Source organism: Heteronotia binoei, chromosome 13 (assembly GCF_032191835.1).
Source record: "Heteronotia binoei isolate CCM8104 ecotype False Entrance Well chromosome 13, APGP_CSIRO_Hbin_v1, whole genome shotgun sequence".
NCBI classification, from domain to species: Eukaryota; Metazoa; Chordata; class Lepidosauria; order Squamata; family Gekkonidae; genus Heteronotia; species Heteronotia binoei.
The window spans coordinates 7,578,963-7,600,387 of NC_083235.1; the positions used below are offsets into that span (position 1 = coordinate 7,578,963).

General features: G+C 51.1%; 2 protein-coding genes across 2 annotated transcripts in view; one reads left to right on the forward strand and one right to left on the reverse strand.

Annotated features, from left to right (window-relative positions):
• Window positions 1-9,660, forward strand: part of G6PD (glucose-6-phosphate dehydrogenase) — a 64,639-nt gene extending 54,979 nt beyond the window's left edge. Inside the window, exons 11-12 of the mRNA XM_060252739.1 lie at window positions 4,790-4,882; window positions 9,047-9,660. Of these exons, the coding sequence (XP_060108722.1) occupies window positions 4,790-4,882; window positions 9,047-9,137 (184 nt within the window). The 3' untranslated portion in view covers window positions 9,138-9,660. The remainder of the gene's footprint in view (window positions 1-4,789; window positions 4,883-9,046) is intronic.
• A 495-nt stretch (window positions 9,661-10,155) lies between these two features.
• The window catches only part of LOC132581438 (ceramide kinase-like), a 33,642-nt gene continuing 22,372 nt past the window's right edge, over window positions 10,156-21,425 (reverse strand). The window contains exons 10-12 of the mRNA XM_060252679.1: window positions 17,211-17,410; window positions 13,756-13,949; window positions 10,156-10,905 (exon numbers count right to left, since the gene is read on the reverse strand). Coding sequence (XP_060108662.1) covers window positions 10,842-10,905; window positions 13,756-13,949; window positions 17,211-17,410 — 458 coding nt within the window. The 3' untranslated portion in view covers window positions 10,156-10,841. The remainder of the gene's footprint in view (window positions 10,906-13,755; window positions 13,950-17,210; window positions 17,411-21,425) is intronic.

Sequence of the window (21,425 nt, forward strand, 5' to 3'; positions counted from 1 at the left end):
GGAGAACCTCCACTTGCAACTGCTGGAATGGCCTTGGGTCAGCCATAGCTCTGGCAGAGGTTGTCCTTGGAAGGGCAGCTGCTGTGGGAGCCCTCTCAGCCTCACCTACCTCACTGGGTGTCTGTTTTGGGTGGGAGAAGATAAAGGAGATTGTGAACCACTCTCAGTCTCTGAGGTTCAGAGTACAGGGCGGGATATAAATCCAGTATCTTCTTCTTCTACTGCTACTACTCTCTTCGAGCTGTGGAGCCTTGTGAGCAAAAATTCTGCGTTGTGAGCTACTGGCATTAAAGATGTGAGCCGCTACATCAATTAGCTTGCTCTGGAGCCATGTTTCCTGAGCTAAGACAAATATCTGTGAGGTGGAGGCTAAAGAACTGTGACCTGGCTCACACTAACTCAGCTTACAGGGAACACTGGGTGTAAGAAGAAGAAGAAGATATTGGATTTATATCCCGCCCTCCACTCCGAAGAGTCTCAGAACGGCTCACAATCTCCTTTCCCTTCCTCCCCCACAACAGACACCCTGTGAGGTAGATGAAGATATTAGATTTATATCCCGCCCTCCACTCTGAAGAGTCTCCGAGCGGCTCACAATCTCCTTTCCCTTCCTCCCCCGCAACAGACACCCTGTGAGGTAGATGAAGATATTGGATTTATATCCCGCCCACCACTCCGAAGAGTCTCAGAGCGGCTCACAATCTCCTTTCCCTTCTCCCCCCCCCCACAACAGACACCCTGTGAGATAGATGAAGACATTGGATTTATATCCCACCCTCCACTCCGAAGAGTCTCAGAGCGGCTCACAATCTCCTTTCCCTTCTCCCCCCCCCCACAACAGACACCCTGTGAGGTAGATGAAGATATTGGATTTATATCCCGCCCTCCACTCCGAAGAGTCTCAGAGCAGCTCACAATCTCCTTTACCTTCCTCCCGCACAACAGACACCTTGTGAGGTGGGTGGGGCTGGAGAGGGCTCTCACAGCAGCTGCCCTTTCAAGGACAACCTCTGCCAGAGCTATGGCTGACCCAAGGCCATTCCAGCAGGTGCAAGTGGAGGAGTGGGGAATCAAACCCGGTTCTCCCAGATAAGAGTCCGCACACTTCACCACTACACCAAACCAGCAATCCTGTTGTTTAGCTGCAGGAAACGAACGTTTCTGAAACTACTGAAATAACGTTATTGACTTAGAATACTGTTCCAACATAATGAAGACACTTTTAAAATGCCATGTAAATATTATAGTAATATTTAATTTCTGTCTTACCCCATTTCCCACAAGATGTGAGCAATAATAAAGCAGAACACAGTCGAAAATTCAAACCAAAACACAAAGCAACTGTGTGGCCAAGCAAATCACTTAATATCTTGAACAAATTTACTTCAATAACCTTCTATACAGAAGTATCTTATGCAATACAAAGTGCCACAAGGCAACACATAAATAATCTCAAAGTCCATATTTTCACCGCTCCGTTCATGTTTGGAACTATCATGGTTTGACCACACCTTAGTGGTTTTTTTACAAGACTCTTTGGACTTTGAGATTATTTATGTGTTGCCTTGTGGCACTTTGTATTGCATAGGATACTTCTGTATAGAAGGAGGGATGGCGGCTCAGTGGTAGAGCATCTGCTTGGGAAGCAGAAGGTCCCAGGTTCAATCCCCAGCATCTCCAACTCAAAAGGGTCCAGGCAAGTAGGCGTGAAAAACCTCAGCTTGAGACCCTGGAGAGCCGCTGCCAGTCTGAGTAGACAATACTGACTTGGATGGAGCCAGGGTCTGATTCAGTAGAAGGCAGCTTCATACGTTCAAGGTTATTGAAGTAAATTTGTTCAAGATATGAAGTGATTTGTTTGGCCACACCGTTCCATTTCCCACAAGGGCAGCACACGACATGCACAGACATCAGAACATACCTTTAAAGCCCTATATGGCCTGGGACCTGCCTACCTGAAGGACCGTCTCTCCCCACATGTTCCCCAGAGAGCACTGAGGTCAGGAACACAAAATCTCCTCACTATCCCCAGGGCAAAAGAAGCCCGCTTGAAATCCACCAGAGAAAGGGCTTTCTCCGTTATGGCCCCCACATGGTGGAATCAGCTGCCGGAAGAGGTGAGGGCCCTGCGGGACCTGGTTCAGTTCCGCAGGGCCTGTAAGACGACCCTCTTCCGGCTAGCTTACACCTAGCTAGGATGAAAACTTGATGTAACTTGGCCAGCCATCTGTTTATATGTAATTGAAATGTTATTGGTTTTTAAGGTTTTAATTGCTTAAATATTTAATTGTTTTTATACTTAAAATTGTTTAATTTTCATGTTTGATCAATTTTGGAAGCCGCCCTGAGCCACTTGTGGGAAGGGCGGGATATAAATCTCGAATAAATAAATAAATAAACAAACATAAAATAATGTATGCACAGTGAAGGCACAACACTACCTGACGAAACCCGACACAGTTAAACTCCAGTTCCGTTCGAATCAATGTACCACTAGGTGGCATGGTACAGCCATCCTGCCGATACGTCCGTTACATGCCGTCAAGTTGCAGCTGACTTGCGGCGACCAGCGTTCCCTCTCAGCTGAGTGAGGGTGAACCAGCTCACCGATCTTTAGCCTCCGGCTCACGCCTTTTTGTCTTCGCTCAGGAAGGCTGGCCCCAGAGCGCACTGATGGATGCAGGAGCTCGCCGCTTTCATGCCAGCAGCTCACAACGTAGAGTTTTTGCTCGCAAGACTCTGCAGCTTAGAGGGAACATTGATGGTGACCCAGGAGGGGTTTCGAGGAAAAAGTCGAACAGAGGTGGCTTGCCATTGCCGGCCTCTGCGCTGCAACCCTGAACTTCCTTGGCGGTCTCCCATCCGCGGGCTAACCAGGATCCAGCCTGCTTAGCTGCTGAGATCTGACAAGCTTGGGCTAGCCCGGGCCATCCCGGTCAGAGCTCGAAATGCCAAAATGCTCTACAAACCAAATTGCAACGACGTCAGTGCCAAACAGAGTAACTGTGTAAGCTTGCCCACGCGTATCTTGAGAGGAAGGGGGGGGGGGAATGAAAGTTGCAAATTAAAAAAAAAAACCAAACCCCAGAAAACTGTAATACGGCCATATTTTCGTCACACGCGGCAGATGGTTAATTTTGGGCACAACACTGCGTTTAAGGACAGGCAGCCTTGAAAACGGTACATGTGTACAGCAGTACACACAGGGATTAGCGCTGTGTAATGCTGGAGAGGAGGGGATGTGGTATTCTCGCTCTCTCTCTCGGCTTGACTTCGCGAACGAAGATTTAAGAAGGGTGCAGTAGTCCACGTCTGCTGCAGGCTCGCTGGTGGCTGACAAGACCAATGCGGGACAGGCAGGTCCGGCCACAGTGGCTGCAGGGAAAAGTCTGATTTGGGGTTGGTGCTGTAGCAGTACGATTCTTCCTCAATCTCCTTTTGTCCTCAAGACCAGCTGTGCGTGCGTTCTCAAAGGAAGAGACAGCCTGGTGGATGGTGTGCCTCCATGCTTTGCGATCTGAGGCTAGGTCAGACCACTGGTGATGGTTGATGCGACAGGTGCCAAGGGATTTCTTCAAGGAGTCCTTGTACCTCTTCTTTGGTGCCCCTCTATTTCGATGGCCGGTGGAAAGTTCGCCATACAGGGCAATCTTGGGAAGGCGGTGGTTTTCCATCCTGGAGATACGCCCTGCCCAGCGCAGCTGCGTCTTCAACAGCAATGCCTCGATGCTCGTAACCTCCGCCCGCTTGAGGACTTGAGGATGTGGGATGCTAGAGCCTGATATAGCATCGGATTTTGGAAGCTAAGCTGGGTCAGTACTCGGATGGGAGATTGCCAAGATAGATTTGCACAGGAAGGCCATGGCAAACTCCCTCTTCTTCTCAGTTGCCTTGAAAGCCCCTTGCTGGGGTCTCCATAAGCTGGAAGCTATGCAGGGTTGGTACTTGGATGGGGGACCACCAAGGAAGGCTCTGCAGAGGAAGGCAGTGGCAAAATTGCTTCTCAGTTGCCTTGAAAGCCCTTTGCTGGGCTTGCCAGAAGTTGAAAGCTAAGAAGGGTCAGTACTTGGATAGACCACCAAGGAAGGCTCTGCAGAGGAAGGCAGTGGCAAACCACCTCTGCTTCTCCCTTGCCCAGAAAGCCCCTTGCTGGGGTCGCCAGAAGTTGGACGCTAAGCAGGCTCAGTACTTGGACGGGAGACCACCAAGGAAGACTCTGCAGGGGAAGGCCATGGCAAACCACCTCTGTTCCTTGCTTGCCAAGTTGAAAGCCATTTGCTGGAGTTTGTCCAAAGTCAGCTGTGACATGACCACATTTTACTCACACACACAAAAACACGCTGAAGATTCTTTTTTAGAACGTGTGCTGTGACAATTTGAATGAATAAAACCTTGTCTTGAACAGAATTTCGCTTATTCCAAAAGAGAAAATATTCTTCCGTGTTCTCCCAGACTCCCAGTTTGTCCAGTTTGGAGGGAGGGTTTGATCTTAGGGGAGAGGTCTTCCAACTGTGAGAAGGGCAGTCTATAAATGCCGTAAACCAGGGGCGGCCAACGGTAGCTCTCCGGATGTTTTTTTTTGCCTACAACTCCCATCAGCCCCAGCGAGCATGGCCGATGGCTGGGGCTGATGGGAGGTGGAGGCAAAGAAAACATCCGGAGAGCTACCGTGGGCCACCCCTGCCGCAAACAATCAAACAGTTAAAAACATTTCAGCCGTCCTCTTCTTCACTTTCTTCGGCCGAGCTCCTCGCGAGCCAGCCTAACGTTGTCTTCTCTGCCCCTGCAGCGATGAGCTCCGCGAGGCCTGGCGAATCTTCACTCCGTTGCTCCACAAGATCGAGGCCGAGAAGACCAAACCGATTCCCTATCGCTATGGGAGGTAAATTTGGAAGAGGAGGGGGGGTGCGTGTGTGGGGAGGGGAGTAGGGTTGCCAGGGCCGATTCCAGAAATATCTGGGGACTTTGGGGGTGGAGCCAAGAGATATTGGGGGTGGAGCCAAGAGATATTGGGGGTGGATCCAGGAGACATGGGGAGGGTGGAGCCAGGAGCAAGGGTGTGGCAAGCACAATTGAACTCCAAAGGGAGTGCTGGCCATCCCATTTAAAGGGACCGCACGCCTTTTCAATGACTTCCCTCCACTGGAAATAATGAAGGATAAAGGAACCTTTTTGGGGGGCTCCTAGAATTGGACCCTCTGGTCCAACCTTTTTGAAACTTGGTGGGTGTTCTGAGGAGAGGTGCTGGATGCTGTGCTGAAAATCTGGTGCCTCTAGCTCAAAAAACCACCCCCCAGAGCCCCAGATACCCGCAGATCAATTCATTATACCCTAAGGGAATCAATCTCCCTAGGGAATAATGGAGTGCCCAGCAGACATTTCCCTCCCCCCCTCCCTGCTTTCTGATGACCCTGAAGTGGGGGGAGGGCCTCCAAACCGGGGGATCTCTTGCCCCCAACTGGGGATTGGCAGCCCTAGGGGGAAGGGATTTACAAATCCACAGGTGAGAGTTATATTGTATACACACAAACATATATGTTCAGGACAGTTTCTATGAAAACCCGGTGGCAGGCTTTTGCCCAGTATGGCTTCTGATAGATTGGCTGAAGTGTTGCTTTGGCAGCAGCCATCACCACAGAGCCCCGTGGCGCAGAGTGGTAAAGCTGCAGTACCGCAGTCCGAGTTCTCTGCTCATGACTTGAGTTCGATCCCGGCGGAAGCTGGGTTTTCAGGTAGCCGGCTCGAGGTTGACTCAGCCTTCCATCCTTCCGAGGTCGGGAAAAGGAGTCTCCAGCTTGCTGGGGGGAAAGCGGAGATGACTGAGGAAGGCAATGACAAACCACCCCGTAAAAAGTCTGTTGTGAAAGCAACGTCACCCCAGAGTCGGAAACAACTGGTGCTTGCACAGGGGACTACCTTTACCTTGGCTGGACAGTGTTACTGATGTCACTGACACAAATCTGAGCAGACTTCGGAGGATGGTGGAAGACAGGAGGGACTGGCGTGACTCGGTCCGTGGGGTCGCAAAGAGTCGGACTCGACTGTGCGACAGAACAACAATCACCACAGCACAGGGGTCCTCACTCCATTGTGGCTGCGCCCAGCACACCATGTCAGAATCCCAAAGGTGTCCCCAGGCTCAAGGAAGTCAGGGAGCCCCACCCATTTCCCGCTCCCGCTGAAATTACAGGCCAGTCAGTCTGACTTCAATACCGGGAAAGTTGGTAGAAACCATTATCAAAGACAGAATGAGTAGGCACGTTGATGAACACGAGTTATTGGGGAAGACTCGGTATGGGTTCTGTACAGGAAGATCTTGCCTCACTAACCTGTTACAGTTCTTTGAGGGGGTGAACAAACATGTGGACAAAGGAGACCCGATAGATGTTGTTTACCTTGACTTCCAGAAAGCTTTTGATAAAGTTCTTCATCAGAGGCTCCTTAGCAAGCTCGAGAGTCATGGAGTAAAAGGACAGGTTCTCTTGTGGATCAAAAACTGGCAAATTAATAGAAAGCTGAGACTGAGTATAAATGGGCAGTCTTCGCAGCGGAGGACGGTAAGCAGTGGGGTGCCACAGGGCTTGGTACTGGGTCCCATGCTCTTTAACTTGTTCATTAATGTTGGGAGTAAGCAGTGAAGTGGCCAAGTTTGCAGATGACACTAAATTGTTCAAGGTGGTGAGAACCAGAGAGGATTGTGAGGCACTCCAAAGGGATCCGTTGAGGCTGGGTGAGTGGATGTCAACATGGCAGATGAGGTTCAACGTGGCCAAGTGCAAAGTAATGCACATTGGGGCCAAGAATCCCAGCTACAAATACAAGTTGATGAGTTGTGAACTGGCATAAGGACATAAGAGAAGCCATGTTAGACCAGGCCAATGGCCCATCCAGTCCAACACTCTGTGTCACACAGTGGCCAATTTTTTTATATATATATATATACACACATATACACACTATGGCTAATAGCCACTGATGGACCTCTGCTCCATATTTTTATCTAACCCCCGCTTGAAGGTGGCTATGCTTGTGGCCGCCACCACCTCCTGTGGCAGTGAATTCCACATGTTAATCACCCTTTGGGTGAAAAAGTATTTCCTTTTATCCGTTTTAACCTGTCTGCTCAGCAATTTCATCGAATGCCCACGAGTTCTTGTATTGTGAGAAAGGGAGAAAAGTACTTCTTTCTCTACTTTCTCCATCCCATGCATTATCTTGTAAACCTCTATCATGTCACCCCGTAGTCGACGTTTCTCCAAGCTAAAGAGTCCCAAGCGTTTCAACCTTTCTTCATAGGGAAAGTGCTCCAGCCCTTTAATCATTCTAGTTGCCCTTTTCTGGACTTTCTCCAATGCTATAATATCCTTTTTGAGGTGCGGCGACCAGAACTGCACACAGTACTCCAAATGAGACCGCACCATCGATTTATACAGGGGCAGTATGATACTGGCTGATTTGTTTTCAATTCCCTTCCTAATAATTCCCAGTATGGCGTTGGCCTTTTTTATTGCAAACGCACACTGTCTTGACATTTTCAGTGAGTTATCTACCATGACCCCGAGATCTCTCTCTTGATCAGTCTCTGCCAGTTCACACCCCATCAACTTGTATTTGCAGCTGGGATTCTTGGCCCCAATGTGCATTACTTTGCACTTGGCCACATTGAACCTCATCTGCCACGTTGACGCCCACTCACCCAGCCTCAAAAGATCCCTTTGGAGTGCCTCACAATCCTCTCTGGTTCTCACCACCCTGAACAATTTAGTGTCATCTGCAAACTTGGCCACTTTACTGCTTACTTCCAGCTCTAAATCATTTATGAACAAGTTAAGGAGCATGGGACCCAGTACCGAGCATTGCGGCACCCCACTGCTTACCGTCCTCCACTGTGAAGACTGCCCATTTATACTCACTCTGCTTCCTATTACTCAGCCAGTTTTTGATCCACAAGAGGACCTGTCCTTTTACTCCATGACTCTCAAGCTTTCTAAGGAGCCTTTGATGATGATGGTAGAGACTGACCAAGAGAGAGATCTTGGGGTCGTGGTAGATAACTCACTGAAAATTTCAAGACAGTGTGTGATTGCAGTAAAAAAGGCCAACGCCATGCTGGGAATTATTTGGAAGCGAATTGAAAACAAATTAGCCAGTATCATAATGCCCCTGTATAAATCGATGGTGCGGTCTCATTTGGAATACTGTGTACAATTCTGGTCACCGCACCTCAAAAAGAATATTATAGTATTGGAAAAAGTGCAGAAAAGGGCAACTAGAATGATTAAAGGTTTGGAACACTTTCCCTATGAAGATAGGTTAAAACGCTTGGGGCTCTTTCGTTGGAGAAAGGTTGACTGCGGGGTGAAAAGATAATGCATGGGATGGAGAAAGTAGAGAAAGAAGCCCTTTTCTCCCTTTCTCACAATACAAGAACTCGTGGGCATTCAATGAAATTGCTGAGCAGTCAGGTTTAAACGGATCAAAGGAAGTCCTTCTTCACCCAGAGGGTGATTAACATGTGGAATTCACTGCCACAGGAGGTGGTGGCGGCTACAAGCTTTGCCAGCTTTAAGAGGGGATTGGATAAAAATATGGAGCAGAGTTCCATCAGTGGCTATTAGCCACAGAATATATATATGTGTGTGCGTGTATACACACGCACACATATATTGGTCACTGTGTGACACAGAGTGTTGGACTGGATGGGCCATTGACCTGATCCAACATGGCTTCTCTTATGTTCTTATGTGACACAGAGTGTTGGACTGGATGGGCCACTGGCCTGATCCAACATGGCTTCTCTTATGTTCTTATGTGACACAGAGTGTTGGACTGGAGGGACCATTGGCCTGATCCGACATGGCTTGTTATGTTCTTATGTGACACAGAGTGTTGGACTGGATGGGCCACTGGCCTGATCCAACATGGCTTCTCTTATGTTCTTATGTGACACAGAGTGTTGAACTGGATGGGCCATTGGCCTGATCCTACATGGCTGTTCTTATGTTCTTAAATAACGAGCCAGGGACTTCTGCTTCTTTCTCTCCAGCCGCGGCCCTCCCGAGGCGGACGAGCTGATGAAGAGGGTCGGATTCCAGTACGAAGGAACCTACCGCTGGGTGAACCCTCACAAGCTGTGAGCGCTGGGTCTCTCCTGCCGTGAGGACAATCTGTCTGGCCCACTCCTCCCAGCAGACGCCAAGCTGGCCCGGCCAGCTGGCCGCGGGGCTAGCGCCAGCCTTTTCTTCTCTCCCCCCCTCCCCAGGAGACCATGTAGGAAGCGTGGGGGTGTCTCCCGCAGTTGCTTGGCTGGGTGTAGCTACCGATGCACTCCGCCCCGTCGTACCGGAAACTCCCGCAGACCAGGCTGCCGCTCCTCTCCGGCCCGTGCTGCGGGCCTCAACCCCCCTTCCATCTTAGCTGAGCTCCATACCCAGCCACTCCCCTTGGGCTGGCCCAGCGTCCTCTTCCAAACTCTGGCACTGCTCTGAAGGGAATCCTTGCCCAGGCGAGGAAGAGAGGCTTCTGGGAAGGAAGGGCTCTGTCTCCTCCCCCCCTGTCTACATGCTGCTCTGTCAATTGCACTAGCGTCGCTTCTCGCTGCATTACTTGTTACATTCCCGCCCAGGCTGCTTGCTGGGCTTCCATAAACCGAGAGAATTATTTGAAGGTGTCTGTGGTCTTTTGCATTTTCTTCCTTGCGGGGGGGGTGTTCATGTAAACCAGGGGTCCCCAACCCCGGATCCATGGGCCGTGCCAGTCCACGGCCTGTTAGCAACTGGGCGTTGAGTTATATAATTATTTCATTCTATATTATGGCGCAGTAATAATAATAGGGTGCCCCGTGGCTCAGTGGTAAAGCCCTAAGCTCTGCTCGTGACCTGAGTTCGATCCCCAGCGGAAGCTGAGTTCAGGTAGCCAGCTCCAGGTTGACTCAACTTTCCTTCCTTCCGAGGTCGGTCAAATGTGGACCCAGCTTACTGGGGGGGGGGGGGGGAGTGTAAATGACTGGGGAAGGCGACGGCAAACCACCCCGTAAAAAGTCTGCTGTGAAAACGCGAAAGCAACATCACCCCAGAGTCGGAAATGACTGGTGCTTGCACAGGGGACTACTGTTATTTTTTTTAGTAATAATAATAATAACAACAACAATAAGATGAAGAAGACGACGACAACATTGGATTTATATCCTGCCCTCCACTCTGAACCTCAGAGCGGCCTACAATCTCTCTTATCTTTCTCCCCCACAACAGACACCCTGTGAGGTGGGTGGGGCTGGAAAGGGCTCTCCCAGAAGCTGCCCTTTCAAGGACAACCTCTGCCAGAGCTATGGCTGACCCAAGGCCATTCCAGCAGGTGCAAGTGGAGGAGTGGGGAATCAAACCCCGTTCTCCCAGTTAAGAATCTGTGCACTTCACCACCACACCAACTACTAGAAGTGCAGAAAACCATCGCACCCCCACCTCAGACCCTGGAAAAATTGTCTTCTACAAAACTGGTCCCCGGTGCCAAAAAGGTTGGGGACCGCTGGTGCGAACCACTGGAGCCTTAAGTCTGCCTCAGAGGAGGAAGGAGTCGATCTTGGGCATAGTGACAGCAGCTGGGCCAAATGGGAGAGACTGGAGTTTTTCACCTGCACGGCAGGTATGTATTTTGGGGGCGCAGCTGAGCCTCTTCTACAGCCTCCTTTGGAGCCGGAACGTCCCCAGGAAGGGCCGCACTAAGCAGGGGCAGCTGGGAATTATTCTGCCGCCGGCTCTCCGACATCCACAGCCGCCCGGATCCTGGGGCAGCGCTCACGCTTCAGTGCTGGTCGTTAGCTGTCAGTTCCTTGTGCTGGTTCCCTAGGGCATGCAGCAGGCCCGCTCAATGCCCCGGGCAAAGAGGAGGATGAGCCGCGCGTGCACCCTGCAGACAGAGAGGGAGAGAAGTCAAGAGACGGGGTGGTAACCGTCCTGAGAGCCTCCGGCTGGTTTTGCAGTTCTCGGATCGGCCTTCGGGCAGCCTGGCCCTTCCCCCTTTGGGTTCCTGGTCACCAACCTCCCACCAGGCGCCTGGAGATCTTCTGGAATTACAACTGATCAACGGAGATCAGCTCCCCTGGATAAAACGTCTGCTCTGGAGGGCGGACTATGGCCAGTTCGGTGCAGTGGTTAAGTGTGCGGATTCTTATGAGAGCCAGTCTGGTGTAGTGTTTAAATGGGCAGACTCTTACATGGGAGAACCGGGTTTGATTTCCCCCCCCCTCCTCCACTTGCAGCTGCTGGAATGGCCTTGGGTCAGCCAGAGCTCTCTTATCTGGGAGAACCGGGTTTGATTCCCCACTCCTCCACTTGCAGCTGCTGGAATGGCCTTGGGTCAGCCAGAGCTCTCTTATCTGGGAGAACCAGGTTTGATTCCCCACTCCTCCACTTGCAGCTGCTGGAATGGCCTTGGGTTAGCCAGAGCTCTCTTATCTGGGAGAACCAGGTTTGATTCCCCACTCCTCCACTTGCAGCTGCTGGAATGGCCTTGGGTCAGCCAGAGCTCTCTTATCTGGGAGAACCGGGTTTGATTCCCCACTCCTCCACTCGCAGCTGCTGGAATGGCCTTGGGTTAGCCAGAGCTCTCTTATCTGGGAGAACCGGGTTTGATTCCCCCCTCCTCCACTTGCAGCTGCTGGAATGGCCTTGGGTCAGCCATAGCTCTCTTATCTGGGAGAACCAGGTTTGATTCCCCACTCCTCCACTTGCACCTGCCGGAATGGCCTTGGGTCAGCCAGAGCTCTCTTAACTGGGAGAACCAGGTTTGATTCCCCACTCCTCCACTTGCAGCTGCTGGAATGGCCTTGGGTCAGCCAGAGCTCTCTTATCTGGGAGAACAGGGTTTGATTCCCCACTCCTCCACTTGCAGCTGCTGGAATGGCCTTGGGTCAGCCAGAGCTCTCTTATCTGGGAGAACTGGGTTTGATTCCCCCCTCCTCCACCTGCAGCTGCTGGAATGGCCTTGGGTCAGCCAGAGCTCTCTTATCTGGGAGAACTGGGTTTGATTCCCCCCTCCTCCACCTGCAGCTGCTGGAATGGCCTTGGGTCAGCCAGAGCTCTCTTATCTGGGAGAACCGGGTTTGATTCCCCCCTCCTCCACCTGCAGCTGCTGGAATGGCCTTGGGTCAGCCAGAGCTCTCTTATCTGGGAGAACTGGGTTTGATTCCCCACTCCTCCACTTGCAGCTGCTGGAATGGCCTTGGGTCAGCCAGAGCTCTCTTATCTGGGAGAACTGGGTTTGATTCCCCACTCCTCCACTTGCAGCTGCTGGAATGGCCTTGGGTCAGCCAGAGCTCTCTTATCTGGGAGAACTGGGTTTGATTCCCCACTCCTCCACTTGCAGCTGCTGGAATGGCCTTGGGTCAGCCAGAGCTCTCTTATCTGGGAGAACTGGGTTTGATTCCCCCCTCCTCCACCTGCAGCTGCTGGAATGGCCTTGGGTCAGCCAGAGCTCTCTTATCTGGGAGAACCGGGTTTGATTCCCCCCTCCTCCACCTGCAGCTGCTGGAATGGCCTTGGGTCAGCCAGAGCTCTCTTATCTGGGAGAACCGGGTTTGATTCCCCCCTCCTCCACCTGCAGCTGCTGGAATGGCCTTGGGTCAGCTATAGCTCTCTTATCTGGGAGAACCGGGTTTGATTCCCCACTCCTCCACTTGCAGCTGCTGGAATGGCCTTGGGTCAGCCATAGCTCTCTTATGTTGGAGAACCGGGTTTGATTCCCCCCTCCTCCACCTGCAGCTGCTGGAATGGCCTTGGGTCAGCCAGAGCTCTCTTATCTGCCAGAGCTCTGTCAGAGGTTGTCCTTGAAAGGGCTTATCTGGGAGAACTGGGTTTGATTCCCCACGCCTCCACTTGCAGCTGCTGGAATGGCCTTGGGTCAGCCATAGCTCTGGCAGAGGTTGTCCTTGAAAGGGGGGCTTCTGGGAGAGCTCTCTCAGCCCCACCCACCTCACAGGGTGTCTGTTGTGGGGGAGAAAGCTAAAGGAGATTGTAAGCCATCTGAGATTCAGAGTGACGGGTAGGATATCAATTCAATATCTTCTTAGAGAGCCAGTTTGTCGTGGTTAAGTGTGTGCACTCTTATCTGGGAGAACCGGGTTTGATTCACCACTCCTCCACATGCACCTGCTGGTGTAACCTTGGATCAGTCACAAGTTCTCACAGAGCTATCCTTGAAAGGGCAGCTTCTGGGAGAGCTCTCTCAGCCCCACCCCCCTCGCAGAGCGTCTGTTGTGGGGAAGGAAGGTAAAGGAGATTGTAAGTCGCTCTGAGATTCAGAGTGACGGGTGGGATATCAATCCAATATCTTCTTCCTAGAGAGCCACTTTGTAGTGGTTAAGTGTGTGGACTCTTATCTGAGAGAACTGGGTTTGATTTCCCCACTCCTCCACATGCACCTGCTGGTGTAACCTTGGATCAGTCACAAGTTCTCCCAGGGCTGTCCTTGAGAGGGCAGCTGCTGGGAGAGCTCTCTCAGCCCCACCCGCCTCACAGGGTTGTGTGGGGAGAAGATACAGGAGATTGTAAGCCGCTCTGAGACTCTGATTCAGAGAGAAGGACAAGGCATAAATCTGCAATCTTCTATGTGGGTCAGAATTCTAAGTGCCCATAGGCTCAAAAAGATTGGAAGACCCCCATTCCAGATTCTGGTAAGGTCACTGCCTCGTCTTCCTCTCCACCTGAGCTACTTCGACCAAGCCCAGGAACCTTTGCCCCCTCCGTTCAGACCACCTACCTGATGCTGATGTCAGTGTGGTTCAGGGTCTCCCCGTCACAGGTCCAGCAGCTACGCCGTGATCCTCCCCGGCATATTCCCCCGCAGAGCCCCGTCTGCGCCTGGGCAGGCAGCTCTCCCTCCTCCTCGCTGTCTTCCGCGGCAGTGAAACGAACGGCTCGCACCCGATGCACGCTCACGAACGGCAAGTCAAACTGAGGGGCGAAACAAGAACGATCCGGACCTGACCTCTCGGGATGGGTGTCCGTGTGCAACAGCTGCAGGCCAAATGTTTCGCCTGTCGTCTTCTCAGTTCTTACGCTCCCATTCAAATGAATGGAAGACCATGGCCAGCACCCTCGGGCTGCGACAGAGCCAGGCCTCAGATTCAGCAGGAGCTCACCGGAGCTCAGCTCCTGAACCTCTCTGACGGTCCCCCCCCTCCTCCCCACCTACCTTTTTATTATTTACATTTAATGAATCGCCAGGCTAAGGGCAATGCACAACAGTAAAAAATACATACATATCAATTACAGTAAAAAATTACAAACGCTGATGGCGTCTTTAGAGTGCTCTTAGCACATCATGTCAGGGGTGGGGGGATCCCCCCAAGAATCCTAGAATCATAGAGCTGGAAGGGACCTCCAGGGTTATCTAGTCTAACCCCTTGCACAATCACAGACACCTCCCCCTCAATTCACAGGATCTTCATCGCTGTCCGATGGCCATCTAGCCTCTGTAAAAACCTCCAAGGAAGGAGAGCCCACCACCTCCCAAGGAGGAAGCCTGTTCCACTGAGGAACCGCTCTAAACTCACAAACACCTCTCCCTAAATTCACAGGATCTTCATCACTGTCCGATGGCCATCTAGCCTCTGTAAAAACCTCCAAGGAAGGAGAGCCCACCACCTCCGGAGGAAGCCTGTTCCACTGAGGAACCGCTCTAACGGTCAGGAAGTTCTTCCTAATGTTGAGCTGGAAACTCTTTAGATTTCATTTCAACCCCATTGGTTCTGGTCCTACCTTCCGAGGCCACAGAAAACAATTCCACTCCATCCTCTATATGACAGCCCTTCAAGTCCTTGAAGATTGTGATCCTATCACCTCTCAGCCACCTCCTCTCCAGGCTAAACATCCCCAGCTCCTTCAACCTTTCCTCATAGGACTTGGTCTCCAGACCCCTCACCAACTTCGTCGCCCTGCTATGGACCCGTTCCAGCTTGTCTAGATCCTTCTTAAAACGTGGTGCCCAAAACTGAACACAAGACTCCAGGTGAGGTCTCACCAGAGCAGAATAAAGTGATACCATCACATCACATGATCTGGGCACTAGACTTCTGTTGATACAGCCCAAAATTGCATTTGCCTTTTTAGCCACCGCATCACACTGCTGACTCATGTTCAGCGTATGATCCACTAAAAGACCCCTAGATCCTTTTCGCACAGACTACTGCTAAGACGTCTCCCCCATCCTATAACCATGCATTGGATTTTTCCTACCTAAAGGCAGAAGAGGGGGTGGGGACGAAAAGGTGTCACCATGGCAACTGTTGCCGTCCTCATGCAAAGGCTTGGCAGAACATCTCTGCCTTACAAGCCCTGTGGAACTGTCAAAGATCCCGCAGGGCCCCGATGGCTTCAAGCAGAGTGCTCCACCCAGTCGGGGCCCAGGACTGAGAAAGCCCTGGCTCTTGTTGAGGACAGCCGGACCTCTTTCGGGCCCGGGATCACCAGCAGATTTCGACCACTGGAGCGCAACGCCCTTCCGGGGACATAGCGGAGGAGGAGGTCCCCGTAGAGACATCGGTCCCAGACCGCTCAAGGCCTTAAAAGTCTTGTCCATTAAATAGTAAATGCAGCTGCATAACAATCCTTGGATTAGGAGAGCGGGCAGCCAGCCAGCCAGCCAGCCCCCAGGGGCTTTGTCATACCTCCAGCAGCCCTCATTCACCCCTGGAGAAGCCCACACCACCCTTTCTCCATTTCTTATGTGATTTTGGGCAGCGGGCGGCTTGCTGGTCTTTTGACTGGTGGGGTGTTGGCCAAGGAGAGTCACAGGCAAGCGAGGCCTGCTTGGGCTGGCTGGATCTCTAGCCAGCTGATGCAGGCCTCGCTCGCCCGGGGCTCTCCTTTCTTGCATTGGGTTGCTTTTGGCTGTGGGGGAGGTGGCTAATGAGTTATGCTAATGAGCTCCACCACCTATTTTTCCACAAAACCACCCCTGGACAGAGCATTTGTTCCTCTAGCCCTGTACAGTCTCCAGCAGAGGTCTTTCACAGGCCAGACCTCCTTCCATCTAAAGATGTCAGGAGAGCTAGTCTGGTGTAGCAGTTAAGTGTGTAGACTCTTACCTGGGAGAACCGGGTTTGATTCCCCACTCCTCCACTTGCAGCTGCTGGAATGGCCTTGGGTCAGCCTTAGCTATTGCAGGGGGTGGTCCTTGAAAGCATAGCTTCTGCAGAGTTCTCTCAGCCCCACCCTCCTCACAGGGTGCCTGTTGTGGGGGAGGAAGATAAAGGAGATTGTAAGCCACTCTGAGACTTCTAGATTCAAAGTGAAGGGTGGGATATAAATGATGATGATATTGGATTTATATCTCACCCTTCATTTTGAATCTAGGAGTTGCAGAGTGGCTTACCCTAACCCTATACTCTGAATCTCAGAATGGTCAAAATCTCCTTTACTTCCCCCCCCCCCACACACACACAACAGACACCTTGTGAGGAAGGGGCTGAGAGCGCTTTCATAGAAGCTGCCCTTTCAAGGACACCCTGTGAGGTGGGTGGGGCTGAGAGAGCTCTCCCAGAAGCTGCCCTTTCAAAGACAGAGACTCAGAGCAGCCTACAATCTCCTTTCCCTTCCTCCCCAACAACAGACACCCTGTGAGGTGGGTGGGGCTGAGGGAACTCTCTCAGAAGCTCCCCTTTCAAAGACAATGTCTCAGAGCGGCCTACAATCTCCTTTCCCTTCCTCCCCTGCAACAGACACCCTGTGAGGTGGGTGGGGCTGAGAGAGCTCGCCCAGAAGCTGCCCTTTCAAGGACAAGTGATGACGACGACAATATTGGATTTATATCCCACCCTTCACTCATAGTCTTAGAGAGGCTCCCAGTCTCATTTATCTTCCTCCCCGACAACACACACCCTGTTAGGTGGATGGGGCTGAAAGAGCTCTCAGAACAGCTGCCCTTTCAAGGACAACTCCTGCGAGAGCTCTGGCTGACCCAAGGCCCTTCCAGCAGCTGCCAGTGGAGGAGTGGGGGAATCAAGACGCGTTCTCCCAGATCAGAGTCCGTGCACTTCACCACGACACCCAACTGACTTGAGTTCCTTGGCAGTGCCCCATCCAGGTACCGCTTAGCGCCGACCATGCTTAGCTTCTGAGGCTTGTGCATTTAGAACAAACAGTTCCCGCCCTGACCCACGTACAGTGAGAGAGGAGAGGTGGGAGAGCCTGCTCCCTCCATGTTTTCCATACCTGGTCCGAAGCGTTGGTGTGCCTTGTCAGGTGCCGCAAGAAAGAGAGCAAGGAGCATTCACGCACCAGGATGAGGTCAGCCGTCCCGTCGGCCAGGTGGGCGCAGGGGGACAGGCCCTCAGGGCTCTTGGGGCAGGCGCTGCTCATGGAAGTCACGTTGACGGCCAGGAATCGGCCTCGCACCCGCTGCCACTCCCCACCTGCAGGGGAAACCGGGAAGGGAGAAATGCCTGTCCGTGATCCCTTTTCCCTCTAAGATGCAAAAGTCTTGGGAGCAACAATTCCACTTTGTGAGCTTCTGGTACTGAAGTTGTAAAGAAGAAGAATTGCAGATTTATACCTCGCCCGTCTCCCTGAATCAGAGACCCAGAGCAGCTTGAAATCTCCTATATCTTCTCCCCATGAGGTGGGTGGGGCTGAGAGGGCTCTGACAGAAGCTTCCCTTTCAAGGACAACTCCTGCGAGAGCTACGGCTGACCCAAGGCCATTCCAGCAGGTGCAAGGGGAGGAGTGGAGAATCAAACCCGGTTCTCCCAGATAAGAGTCCGCGCACTTAACCACTACTCCCAACTGGCTCTAGAAGAAGAAAAATTGCAGATTTATACCTCGCCCTTCTCCATGAATCAGAGACTTAAAGCGGCTTACAATCTCCCATATCTTCTCCCCCCACAACAGACACCCTGTGAGGTGGGTGGAGCTGAGAGAGCTCTGACAGAAGCTGCCCTTTCAAGGACAACTCCTGCAAGAGCTATGGCTGACCCAAGGCCATCCCAGCAGCTCCAAGGGGAGGAGTGGGGAATCAAACCTGGTTCTCCTAGATAAGTCCGCACTCTTAGCTGCTACACCAAACTGACTCACAACAGAGCCTCAAAAAATTCACCAAACACTCATAAACATTCCTTCAGCAAATCTTTAGTAAAGGGAGAAAAGTTTAGGCAACCGGAAGAGAAACCAGTGCTGCAGCTATTCCTGCCTTTAAACATCCATTTCCATGGCTTGTTCATAAAAATTCTATGGTTTCCCTTTTGTTAATATTAGAGCGTTATCATATCCTAGATCAGGGGTGGGGAACCTTTTTTCTGCCAAGGGCCATTTGGATATTTATAACATCATTTGTGGGCCATACAAAATTATTAACTTAAAAAAACAGTGTTCCGCTGAGGGAGAAGGAATCAGGCTGGCAAAATTAATGCAAATAATTGTTCTTCTATTTGAAGTCATGTGGGGAGAGCTTATTTGGCACACACACACACACACCGGCCTGCGGTCCTAGGCAAATGCCTAGGTCCAGAGCTTTTTTTGTAGAACAAGCCAGGAGAGAGGGAGGGAGGAAGTGAGAAAAAGGAAGAAAGGGAAAGAAAGGAGTGGGGGGAAGAAAGGGGAAATGAAATGGAGGGAAGAAAGAATAATAAAGGAAAATAAAGAAATGGAAGAAAAGGAAATAAGAACATAAGAGAAGCCATGTTGGATCAGGCCAATGGCCCATCCAGTCCAACACTCTGTGTCACACAGTGGCCAATATATGTGTGTGTGTATGCACACACACACATATACATACACACACATACACACACACACGTATATATATATATATATACGCTGTGGCTAACACCCACTAATGGACCTCTGCTCCATATTTTTATCCAATCCGCTCTTAAAGCTGGCTATGCTTGTACCCGCCACCACCTCCTGTGGGAGTGAATTCCACATGTTAATCACCCTTTGGGTGAAGAAGGACTTCCTTTTACCCGTTTTAACCTGACTGCTCAGCAATTTCATTGAATGCGCATGAGTTCTTGTATTGTATTCTCTACTTTCTCCACCCCATGCATAATCTTGTCAACCTCTATCATGTCACCCTGCAGTCGACGTCTCTCCAAGCTAAAGAGCCCCAAGTGTTTTAACCTATCTTCATAGGGAAAGTGTTCCAACCCTTGAATCATTCTAGTTGCCCTTTTCTGCACTTTTTCCAATGCTATAATATCCTTTTTGAGGTGCGGTGACCAGAATTGTACACAGTATTCCAAGTGAGACCGCACCATCGATTTATACAGGGGCATTATGATACTGGCTGATTTGTTTTCAATTCCGTTCCTAATAATTCCCAGCAGGGCGTTGGCCTTTTTTATCGCAATCGCACACAGTCTTGACATTTTCAGTGCGTTATCTACCACAACCCAAATAAGCGGAAATAAATGGGGAGGGGGGAGAAATGGACCAGCAATCCCCAAGGACCAGACCAAGTCATCTTGAGGGCCGTAAATGGCCTTCGGGCTGGACATTCCTCAGCCCCGCCCTAGATCAACGTCTGTTAGAACCTTAGAGACAATAAGGTCTTTTTGGGGGTGGGGTACAAAGTTTAGAGTGAAGGCTTGACCCGACTACCGATGGAAGGCAGAAGCAGGAAATGCCAAACAGCGTTGCCAGCAAACAGTGGCTGTCTCTCAGGATCTCAAGCAGTCACCATTAAGCTAGAGAAGGAACTAGAAGACCGACTTCTTTATAGGCAAGGGGCCTTCGCAGTCTCAGACCTAAAGACCAGGTGGCGACGCTGAGCCAGTTTGTTAGGCCAGCAGCAAACCAGATGATCTAACCCAGGGGTGTCGAACATGCGGCCTGAAGGCCAAATCACGCCCCCAGAGGGTTCCCATCAGGCCCCTGGGCAACTGGCTGTCATCTGCTTCCTTCTCTCTTGCTTCCTTCTGCATTGCAGCTTGCTTTGCAAGGCTTGCTCAACAGCACATGAGCCACAGAGCAAAACCTCCATTTTCTCCATTGACTGAGGCTCCTCCCTTGAGGAGGAAGGCGTGGAGGGAAGAGCTTGCTTTGCCAGGCTCTCTCAAATCACACAGCAGAGCTACTGAGCCAAACCTCTCTTTCTTCTTTTGGCTGAGGCTCCTCCCCCTCCTGGTCCCCTGGGGAAGGAAAGAAAGAGCCAGAGCTTCCTTTGCCCAGTTCCCTGGATCCCATGGGAGAAATACAAAGAAAGCACCTTTAAAACCGCATGTTAATGTTTTAAGGTTTTTTTTTAAAAAATCGTTGTGTTTGTCTGTGTCCTTAAAGTTTATATCTCTGCTACCTAATCATAAATAGGTACAGACATGGCCCGGCCCAATCTGACATGCCTTGGCCCGACAAGGTCTCATTTATGTCAGATTTGGGCCTCATAACAAATAAATTCGACACCCTCATTACAAATGAATTCGACTGGCTTAGAGGTAACATTGCCCACTTCCTGCAGCAGTGAATTCCACATGTTCATGACATAAGAACATAAGAGAAGTCATGTTGGGTCAGGCCAATGGCCCATCCAGTCCAACACTCTGTGTCACATAAGAACATAAGAGAAGCCATGTTGGATCAGGGCAATGGCCCCTCCAGTCCAACACTCTGTGTCACATAAGAACATAAGAGAAGCCATGTTGGATCAGGGCAATGGCCCATCCAGTCCAACACTCTGTGTCACAGAAGAACATAAGAGAAGCCAAGTTGGATCAGGGCAATGGCCCCTCCAGTCCAACACTCTGTGTCACATAAGAACATAAGAGAAGCCATGTTGGGTCAGGCCAATGGCCCCTCCAGTCCAACACTCTGTGTCACATAAGAACCTAAGAGAAGCCATGTTGGGTCAGGCCAATGGCCCCTCCAGTCCAACACTCTGTGTCACATAAGAACATAAGAGAAGCCATGTTGGATCAGGCCAATGGCCCACCCAGTTCAACACTGTCACAGAACAACATAAGAGAAGCCATGTTGGATCAGGCCAATGGTCCATCCAGTCCAACACTCTGTGTCACATAAGAACATAAGAGAAGCCATGTTGGATCAGGCCAATGGCTCATCTAGTCCAACACTCTGTGTCACATAAGAACATTAGAGAAGCCATGCTGGATCAGGCCAATGGCCCATCCAGTCCAACACTCTGTGTCACATAAGAACATAAGAGAAGCCATGCTGGATCAGGCCAATGGCCCATCCAGTCCAACACTCTGTGTCACATAAGAACATAAGAGAAGCCATGCTGGATCAGGCCAATGGCCCATCCAGTCCAACACTCTGTGTCACATAAGAACATAAGAGAAGCCATGTTGGATCAGGCCAATGGCCCATCCAGTCCAACACTCTGTGTCACATAAGAACATAAGAGAAGCCATGTTGGGTCAGGCCAATGGCCCCTCCAGTCCAACACTCTGTGTCACATAAGAACATAAGAGA